Consider the following 11,211-nt stretch of genomic DNA (forward strand, 5'->3'; position numbering starts at 1 on the left):
GAACTATTTGAGTGCTTAGTTAATGTTTGTTTATTCTTATAGATTATAAGATTCATTAGTTTGGAAACCCCTGGATTTATCATGAAATGCAATGTACTTAAATGAACAAAAAGTACTTAGTGAGTACTCAATAATAAATCCAAGTATACTTGTAATAATGCTTAAATGAAAAATAAGCAAGTAAATATTTGGCAAAATATATGGCCGGGATGTTTTGCACAAAGAAATAGTTTCATAAATAAATTAAAGAACATAGTAAAATGTAACAGATTAGAGGAACTGTAGCTTTTTCTTATGGTTGAATTTTAGTACAGATACTTATTTAAGTATTTGAGGAAATTATATTTTTCATAGATCATATTAAGTAATTTTATTAAAATAATAATCACTTTCTGTGTGCAAGTGTATGTGCTCATGTGGAATATAAATACTTAAAGCCATATTTTATTTTTCAATTTTTCTAGGGCCCCTTTCACGTCCTTATTCCGCAGGCTATAAATCAGTGGGTTTAACATGGGAATCACAAGGGTGTAGAACAATGAAGTAATTTTGTCTTGATCAAGGGAGTAGGAAGAACTCGGCCGGAAATACATAAAGAGCATGGTTCCCTGGAAAACTGCAACAGCAGTTAAGTGGGAGGTGCAGGTGGAGAAAGCTTTGAACCTCCCCTCAGCAGAGTGGATCTTCAAGACTGATAAGATTATATAACAATAAGAGACAAGCACTCCTGAAATGGTACTCAGTTCAATGAATCCAAAAATGGTGAATATCGCTAACTCATTGACCTGTGTATCTGAGCAAGACAGCAATAGGAGAGGAGGCACATCACAGAAGAAATGATTAATCTCATTCGATCCACAGAAACATAAGCGGAATGTTAAAGTCGTGTGTAACAAGGCATCTGCTGTTCCCAGCATGTAAACTGCAGCCATGAGCAGGGAGCACAGTCTATTGGACATGCTGACCGTGTAGAGCAAGGGGTTGCTAATGGCTTTGTACCGATCAAAGGCCATCACTGCCAGCAGCAGACACTCAGAATCTGCAAAAGTACAGAAGATCAAGAATTGCAGAGCACAGCCCGTGATGGGAATTGATTTGTTTTGGGCGAATAAATCCACTAGCATCTTGGGCCCAATTGCTGTAGAATAACAGAGGTCACAGAAGGAGAGATGGCTTAGAAAAAAGTACATGGGTGTGTTCAGCTGGGAATCCATTCTAATTAGAATAATCATTCCAAGATTTGCCAGGAGATTAATGAGGTAAATAACCAAAATGGTGGTGAAAAGAGTCACTTTCATCCCAGGATTATTGGTAATTCCTAAGAAAATGAATCCAGTCACGGAAGAACAATTTCCTTTGTCCATTCTTCTTTGTGCTTGTTCTAAACTGTTTCATAAATGATCAGACAAGTGATAGATCAGGATTTGACTTTACTGGATACCCAAAACACTATCTCTAAGACGAAACATGGCCTTATATTACCTTCTTTACCCTCAGGAAAGAACCCGATGAGTGTCACTTTTAAAGAAACATTGTTGTGTTATGAAAAATCTAAAAAAATGTGTCTGGGATAGAAAGTTAATAACGATGGATTCTAACTACATATGTCACTCCTGAGACGGATTACTTGTCTTGGGTTTTGTCGTCCAGCGTCAAGTAGAAGATCTGAATAAACTGAAAGTTCACTCTATATCTAAAATAATATGAAGGAAACTACAGAATTGTTGAAAAAATGTCAGAAGATACTGAACGATATGTGTTAGGCAAAAAAAAAAGACAAAAGGGGGGAAGGGGGGTTGAGAAAGAGAAAGAGAGAAAGAGAGGAAGGAAGGAATTAAGAAACAGATGAAAATTATTACATTATAGTGTTTGGTGTATGCTGACTTTAGTGTTTACCGAATTATGAATAATTTCTAGAGATTATTTATGTGAGAGAGAGAGAGAGAGTGCTGAAAGGGAGAGTAAGAGAGAGAAGCAGACTCTCCACTGAGTAGACAGCCCCATGTGGGGTTCCATCTTAGGACCAAGGGATCATACCAGCGCTGAAGGCAGATGCTTAACTGACAGAGCCCCCCAGGAGCCCCTCAACATGTTTTGTACAATATTCTATCATGCTCACCGATGTGCCACAGCATTTAGAATCCATTTGTATTGTTGACCTTTGCAATAGGACAAACCTTGAAAGACAAAGAGAGGCCATAAAAAGAAGGGAAACAACAAACTAACAGGTATAAATTTGCATATCTTTGGGTTTTAAGTTGTCTTTTCCATTAAAATTTAAAAAATGGAGAAGAGGGATGCCTGGGTGGCTCAGTTGAGCAGCTGCCTTCACCTCAGATCACAGTTCTGGAGTCCCAGGATTGGGTTCCACAGGGACTTTCTGCTCAACAGGAAGTCTTGTTCTCCCTCTGACCCTCTCCCTTCTCGTGTTCTCTCTCTCTCTATCTCTCAAATAAATAAATAAAATCTTTTTTAAAAAAAGGAAGAAATAAAATAAATGTTTCTGAGATACATGGGTCTCCTTTCTTGTGTTTATATACACATTTTGTACAAATGTGTCTATTGATACATGAAAACTATAGCATCGGGTGGTCTAATTTTTATTTTTCTAGACTTAAATACTACAATATGTGGTTTATATGGACTGGTATTTATTTGTAACATGTTATCTCTTTTATTGTTTATACAACTAGAATCAATCTTAAGTTTACATGTCCAATATCACCTGCACCATGATACAAAGTGATGGTGTACCTACTGACCTTGGTTAAAATATAAATAAGTAAAACCTTTACTATCCTTATGATGAGGGAGCAGGAGGCTGGCTGAGGACAGAGCAGAAGCTGGCGCCTTGCACCCCCTCTCCACCTGCTCCCCTCCGTAATATGTGTAGCATTCCTCAGGCACCCCTGACTGCCATGAACGATAAACAGATAGTTAACTTGCAGAGATCCCAATCCTGCAAGACAGGAATCTCCCTTGCTCTGCAAATGTCCTGGAGATCTACAAACAGGGAGGTTACCTTATCAATAGCACAAATTTCCAGAGGCAAATAACTCTTAGTTCCTCATGCCCTAATGTCTCCCTCCCCATCATAAATGAAACTGGAGGAGGCTGAGGTAGAAGGGAATGTAAATGATAGCAGGATCATAACACCCCACCAAGAATCTCCCAACTATCTTGATGTTAATGGCTGACCTAAGATGACATTGATCAAGCCACAAGGCCTCCTCCAGGCACTTTGTAGGCCCTCTTTAGCATATGAAAACTCCATTGAAACCTCCCTTCCCCTCACCTTCCCCCAACTGCAGAGTACATAACCTGCCATCCCTCACAACCCGGGGCAGCAGCTCTTCCTGCCCACACGTCCTGTCCCTGTGCTTTAATAAGCCATCATTTTGCACCAAAGATGTCTCAAGAATTCTTTCTTGATCATCGGCTCTGGACCTCAGCCCACTGAACCTCATCTAGGTTCTAGAACTTCATCACTTAAAGAAATGACAAATGAGGTCAAATCCACACAGGTCTAATAAAGAAATATGATTGTTTGGATGATGGGTTGCATAATTTATTTAACTTAGTTAAGCAGGTATAAAATGAATCATTTATAAATTTCTTAATATTGGATTCCTCATTTTTGCCTCCCCCCCAAAAAGGAAAGTGTCTTCGACTTATATATTTCTTTAATTTAGTTGTTTAGAAACTCACCTGAAATGAGCACCTTTCTGTTCTTATTTCTGGCACAGGGACAGTAAACAGCATTTTATTTCTACCTGGTGACTGTTGGGACTTTGATCTCTAAAGACCCTGCCTTCACTCCTCTGGGTTATGGGAATGTGATTAATTAGACTTCTGCTTCTATATTTTCCCCCATGACTGTTACATTAAATGCTAACCTTTCAATTCTTCACTCTGCCCATACCAAACTGATCAATGTCAGCAATTGACGAGAACTTATCCTAAGGCTATGCTCATGGCCATGAATCTACACACTCTTCCAGTGAAACCAGATGCCCAATTAAATTCAAATAGATGTTCTACTTCATCATCTTATTGCCTTCTCATTGTTCACTCTGTTTCTTCCATTTCTGAAACATCCCCTTTACCTCCCATTGAGAAATATGATAATCTGACATACTGCTTTTTTCATTAGTCATTGTTCGTTTCCTTTCTCTCAAGGACATGTCAACCATTTCAATGTGTTTTTTTTTCACTGTATAGAGGTGCAAAACTTTTCCCTTCTTGTAGGTTCTTTCAGCAGCCTCATAATTACATTGACATAAGACAGATTAATAGGAGAAAACAAATTTCATTTCATACATATGTGAGCCCATAAAAAAATATGAGACTCAAAGAAGTGACCAAATCAGTCAGCTTTTATACCTTTTAGACAGGAAATGATGGATTTGTGAAGAACTGACAAGACAAAGAGGTTTGTCCTTGGGGCAGTAAATTAGTGAGGAATTAATAAGGTTTTTATTTACACAGGCTTCTTGGCCCTAAATTTCCTCTCTCTGGTCATAAGGATGCCACTTCCTGTTATAGAGACGGACTTTTCACCTGGGAGACTAATTTTCTGCTTTCAGAAGTATATACCACTCTCTTTCCACTGTAAAACATCTATACCTAGTATATTCTTTACCAAATTATTTGTCTTACCTATGTATATTCGTGTCTTTCTACACTCCTACAATCCATAGTAAAGGATATGCATGAGGGATGACTCAGTAAATGTGTGGTATTAAATATTTTCCTGTTGTTAGTAGATGTTCAACAAAGGGGAGAAATAAACCACCTTTCTACTTCTATAGTTCACATGTATAAGGATGAACTTCTGTTTATTTTTTTTAAGATTTTATTTATTTATTTGACAAAGAGAGAGCATGAGTGGGGGAGGAGCAGAAGGAGCAGGGCAAGCAGACTCTCTGTTGAACTGGGATTCCCCAATGGGGCTCCATATCAGGGCCCCGGGGTCATGACCTGAGCCAAAGTCAGATGCTTAACTGATTGAGGCACCCAAGCACCCCATGGGATGAACTTTTATTAAAAAGAAAGGTAACAATGCTTTTAAAACAAAGTCAACTTCTGTTTATTTAAAAAGAAGTTTTGTGTGCTATTATTTGTGGCACCACTTTGAGAACTGAGAGATACTGAAGTGTGAATTTGGTGTCTACCCAAATCCCTCCTGTACAGATATTAATGTAATGCTCCACCTTCTTGTCTCCTGGTTACCTTTGTTGGGTCACTGACTCATTTGGACTTCTTCATTGGGATTGAGAGCTAAATCCTATGTTGCCATTATTCTGCCCTATAAAATGTCTCTATTCTGTTTTCTATAAATGTGCCTTTAAGCACCTCTCTATTTGCCAATAGGTTGGTGATGCATCAAGTACAGAGATCTGGGGTTTTCATATATTATTTAACTTATCCAAATATACCATCATATATTTCTAATATTATTTTGTGTTTCCTGAGCTGTCTTTGCCAACCTCATTACACAGATACTGAAAGTGCAATCCAGATGTAATCAGTAAAATTCTGGACTTTCATAGCATTATGTTCTTAAGACTTATAGAACTTGCCCATAGTAGTTTCCTGACTAGTGTAATGAACTGCAGGTCATTATGTTAAGTGAGCTGAGCCAGACTGAAAAAGAGAGACACCCATATGATATGACTTACATGTCTAATCCAAAAAAGCCAGGCTCACAGAAACCTGTAGAGTGTAGAATGGTGGTTACCAGGGCAAGAATTGGGTGGGGAAATTGGGAGATGTTCGTCAAAGGGTACACACTTGCAGTTATAAGACAACTAAATTCTTGGGGTGCCTGGGTTGCTCAGTCATTAAGTGTCTGCCTTCAGCTCAGGTCATGATCTCAGGGTCCTGGGATGGAGCCCCTCATCAGGTTCCCTGCTCAGTGGGGAGTCTGCTTCTCCCTCTCCCTCTGCTGCTTCCACGCTAATGTTCTCTCTCTCTCTCTTTCTGTCAAATAAATAAATAAAATCTTTAAAAAGATAAGGGACTAAATTCTGAAGACCTAATGCACAATATTGTGTTTATAGTTACAATACTGTATGCGATACTGCAGAGTTGCTAAAGAGACTAGATCTCAAATGGCTCAGCTGGTTAGGCAAGAGGCTCTTGATTTCTGCTCAGGTTGTGGTCTCAGAGTCATTATCTCAGCATCCTGAGATTGACCCCCATCTCCAGCTCTGCCCTCACTGGGGAGTCTGCTGGAGTTTCCCTATACCACTCTCTCTACTCTCTCCATCTGCACGCTCACTTTCTCTCTTTCTGAAAATAAATATAATAAATCTTTTTTTAAACCACACACTTGGCAAAGTAGTGAGTATTAGTGCTGTGTTAGCAAATTTTGCTAACCAGCTTTCCACAGTATAGAATTAATTGCTTGCATCATTATGCATATAACCTACTCTGGATTCACTGTCTATGCCTATGTTTGAAGATGTCAGTGCCTCTGCAGAGGTAACGAACTAAGATGAAAGCATGGACCTATATTATTGACTCATTACATGCAGACATTGATAATGTCTTACTGGGACAGTTATATCTGCCACCAACTGGTAGCAGGTACACTATGAGAAGCGTGTGAGTTACGGATATAGATGGTAAAAGGAATGAGGGGGATTGGATTATCTAAATTAACATAATTTATTTTTATTTACCTTTCCCTGAATTTCTCTGGAAAGTCAAGAGATATTTCTGTAGTCAACTTCTGCAGGTCACTAGCCCAACCTCCTATTTCGGTCTTGAATTCCCTAGTTTCCAGAAGTGGTTACCTGTCTTCCACTCTCACAAACATAGGCACAGGGATTTCACAAATTTTAAAGATCAGTCTATTCCATTTTTGACACTCTCTTATTGAACTTAAAATGCCTCATTTAATACACTTCATCTCCTTCTTTTTAGTTCACACATTACACTAAGACTTGCTTATAGGAGCGAAGACACAGATCAAATCTGAGCTTAAATGCATTCCAGCTGTCTTAGGGAAAAGCAATGTGCTAGAAGCTGGACTTCTTTACGCTTCTGACATTGACATCCAACTGTACTTCAACTTCAGTCTGGTTAAATTATGTTCCTGCCATGTTGTTCTTTATGACAGCACCTAATTTATAGGTAAAATGTCCAAATATGGGACACCTGGGTGGCTCAGTCTGTTAAGTATATGCCTTTGGATCAGGTTATGATCCTGGGGTCCTGGGATTGAGCCCCACTTTGGGCTCCATGCTCAGTGGGGAGCCTGCTCTCTCTCTCTCCCACCCCCCCCCTTTCTAGAGCTCTCTCTCTCTCTCTCTCTCTGTCAAATAAATAAAAAATTTTTTAAAAGTCCAGATACTATTAGCTAATTGAGAGGCTATTTTGACAAAAGGAAACAGAAACATCCCCCATTTATTTGTTTCTTTGTTTTTCTACTTCTATACCACCTACTACTATGTCTCAGAATTGCTGAAAGAATTTCAGCCTGGACAACAGAGGAGTCTCATTGTCCCACTTGGGCTTTACTGGCAATCTGAAAGATTTTCACCAAAACATTCTACAATGGCACCTAAGTAGCCTTATACATTGGATGAATTTTAGCTTGTACAATTGTAGCAACCATTTAAGAGTGCCCCGTATTCCTTTTATTTTTTTTTTAAGTTTTATTTATCCATTTTCGGGTGGGGGGGATGCTGAGGGAGAGGAAGAGAGTGAATCCCAAGCAACTCTGTGCTGATCATGGGCCAGATGTTGGGCTCAATCCTGTGACCCAAGAGATCACAACCTAAGCTGAAACCAAGAGTCATGCTTAACTGACTGAGCCAGCTAGGTATCCCAAAAGTGCCCCCTATTTTTGTATGGTCCTCCAAATGCAAGCCCTTATCCCTGTTTACTAAACAAGACACTTCAGTGAGTTTGATGCAGGTAGGCTGCCTCCAAGCCCCTGGAATGTCCAGCAGGATCAGCCAAGGGAGTCCTTGGTTTCACACAGGATAGAAACCAAACCTGAGCCAGGAGGCGGTAAAAGCAGACTTTATTGAAGATATATATAGAGAGAGATACAGATGGAGCATCCATCCAGACTTGGAAAAGGAAAAAGGGAGCCTTGTCTTCGGGGTGTGGGGTTTTTACTGGAGATTGTGGTCTGGTGCCCGTATCTTTTCAGGCAACAGGAACTGGTCAGAAGGATGGAGTCGAGGGTGTTTTACCTACGTCAGTCATCCCCTGAAGCCAGGGGTCTTGGCCTTGAGAAAGGGACAGTGGTCTGGAATAGGCACATGATGGCTCTGCTCAGTCATTCATTATATATCATCTACTGTGCTGGCAGACTCCAGTGACATCTCTACATCTGTGTCCCTTACAAGGAGGACATATGCTATTCATATTATCAGGCATGTGGAGAGTGGGGTGGGTTGTAGGGGCTAGAAGAATAGAAGTCAGGAGAAAAAAAAACAACGAAAAGATGTCCAGCTTTTTCTCTTACCAGGTCCCTTCAGATTCCCCTGTTTCAATTTGATCATCAGCAAACTGGAGCAGAGCCAAGTTAAGTTGTCAAATACCTCGTAAACACCCAAATAAGAGCTCTTTGGTAACATTATTTTCCAAATTATTTGTATGTCGTTCACCTTCCCTTACACATAGCACCCACAACTAACTTTATATGCTTACATATATGATACAAAAATATATTTGAGGCACATACCTGAACGCAGTGTTTTATTTTGCCTCCATGAATTTAATAAAAATTAACTTTTTTTTTTTTTAAAATTTTCCTTTCTTTCTTTACCCGGATGGTATGGTGATGTAGAGTAATGAGATAAAAATGCACAGTCATTAAACTCTGAGTATTCATCACCCGACATTGAGGGGAATGATTTAGGAAACAGTCATGGATTCGACAATGACAATGCTCTCAGGCACAGGGTGATATGAGAACCAAGCTTAGTAAGTGCTGGAGGGAAGGAACGCCTGTTGAGTGTGTGAGCTGTGAATTGCAGCACTATAATCCAGCCACACTGTTTGTCTTTGAATTCCACAGAGTAAATGGTCCTGCCTCCCTCACGACCCTCTAATTGCTGATCCATCAGCATAGAATGCTTTCTCTACCTACCTGCATCCATCTGGCTATTCCCTACTTATCTTTTAGATGCCATATTAATTGTCTGCATTTGCAAGAAGTTCTTTTTAACTTCTCTTTTGTTTTGGGAGGCATATTAATTCTCAGAGTCTTAGTTTGTCTTTGCTAGCAATGTATTTAACACAAGTTCACCTTGGGAACTTTCCTAGCCTATAGCACATACAACAGTGTCTTTTAATAAGACGATAAAGGAATTACATTCTCCAGTCAATGATAGAGTAATTGCACTATGGCTCCAGGCAGGGGAGGGAATGAAGTCCAGATTTAGTCAAAGTAGACTTTTATAGGAGTTGGTACCCAGGAGAGATAGCTTAGTGAACCCAGAGCTGATGTCCAGCTCCCAGGGCAAAAATAAAAGCCCCCTACTGTAGAGGGTGTTGCTAGGGAGCGACAAAATCAGCTGATGAGCAGGATGATCTTCACAAGCTGCTACCACCACTGCCAGTAGAAGAGTCACCTTTACCAGGCAGGAGCTAAATGTTCCAAGGTCACTGGAGAGCTAAGTATAGTCGACATGCAATTTACATTAGGCTCAGGTGTGCAACAGAGTGATCCCACACATTACTCAGGGATCACCAGAAGTGTGTTCCTCATCTGTTGCCAACAGTGTTGCTATATTATTGACTATATTATCTATACTGTACTTTTCAATCTCTGTGACATAGTTTATAACTGAAAGTTTGTGCCTCTTAATCCCCTTCACCAGTGTTGCCCACCTCCTCAACCCACAACCCCTTTGGGAAACAGTAGTTTGTTTTGTGTATTTCTGCTTTTTGTTTGCTTATTTATTCATTTGGGGGTTTTTTGTTTGTTTGTTTGTTTGTTTTGTTTTGTTTTGTTTTTTAGATTCCACGTGTAAGTGCATTCATATGGTATTTGTCTTTCTCTGTCTGACTTATTTCACTTAGCATAAAATCCTCTAGGTCTGTCCATGTCTGCAAATAGCAAGATGTCATTCTGTGTTATGATTGGATAATATTCCTCTTCATGTATCTATATCCATCCCACACCTTCTTTATCCCTTCGTCTATTAATGGATGCCGGCTTGCTTTCATATCTTGTTTATTGTAAATGGCACAGCAGTAGACATAGAGGTACACATTGTAGCCTTGCCCAGACAGTACACTCCAGGGAGTCCTCCCAAGTCTCAGTACTTATCGTCTAAGTGCCCCTTTGCCAAATTTGATTCTTCATGTGTTTTTAGTAACAAGTCCCCTGAACAGTTGAGTTACTGAGTTATTATAAATGAAAACAGATGAGGTAACAAAATCCTAGAAGACATAGTTCATTCTTGCATGAAAACAGCATTACTCTTTACTTTTTTATGATTTTTTTTTTTTTAATTTGGGTGAGACAGAGCTCTTGTATGAGGGGCAAAAGGAGAAGGAGAGAAACTCAAGCAGACTCTGTGCTGACCACAGAGCCCAATGAGGAGCTCAACCTCACCATCCTGAGATCACGATCTGAGCTAAAACTCAGGAGTCAGATGCCCAACAGAATAAGACACCTAGGTATCCCCAGCTTTGCTCTAAAAAACAATTTTATTTTTTCATAAACAAGTAAATTTGTCAACTCAAACAACAATTTCTTTCACTGGATTTGAACAATATCCTTTGGATTTATACTGTGTAGTAAATTTTTTTTTTTTTTTTACATTATGGGTAATTATAGTTCATTATAAACCATTTAATGTTACTTAATTAAATTATAACTTACATTAGGCAATAATATTTATTAGTAAATAAACTGCCAGATTCATCATGAAATTCAGAACACGTAAAGATACATAGAAAATAGTCAAGAACATTTAGAAAATCCAGTTCATGCACAAATGAAAGATTGAGGAAAAGAAATTTTGCAAAGTAGGAGTCTAGAAATTTCCCACAAATAAGGAGTACCAAATATAAATTCAAGACATAAAATGAATCATGGAGTACTTAGGGAATGATATATTACGGCATGACTGGTAAATGTATAAATACTCATTGAATCACACCTCAGTAGTCAAAACGATTTTGATTTCCATGAATTATAGTGTAAGATTGGGAGAAAAAATACATACATGTATGTTT

General features: G+C 39.1%; 1 protein-coding gene across 1 annotated transcript; it reads right to left on the reverse strand.

The window, feature by feature from the left end:
* Positions 1–431: 431 nt before the first annotated feature.
* Positions 432–1,367, reverse strand: LOC101685905 (olfactory receptor 5W2-like). Its single transcript, XM_004781694.3, has one exon. It carries the CDS (start codon positions 1,362–1,364, stop codon positions 432–434), a length of 933 nt encoding a protein of 310 aa, XP_004781751.1. The 5' UTR covers positions 1,365–1,367.
* Between the last annotated feature and the right edge of the window lie 9,844 nt (positions 1,368–11,211).

Source organism: Mustela putorius, unplaced genomic scaffold (assembly GCF_011764305.1).
Source record: "Mustela putorius furo isolate JIRA1106 unplaced genomic scaffold, ASM1176430v1.1 tig00000127_pilon_pilon_pilon, whole genome shotgun sequence".
Classification (NCBI taxonomy): domain Eukaryota; kingdom Metazoa; phylum Chordata; class Mammalia; order Carnivora; family Mustelidae; genus Mustela; species Mustela putorius.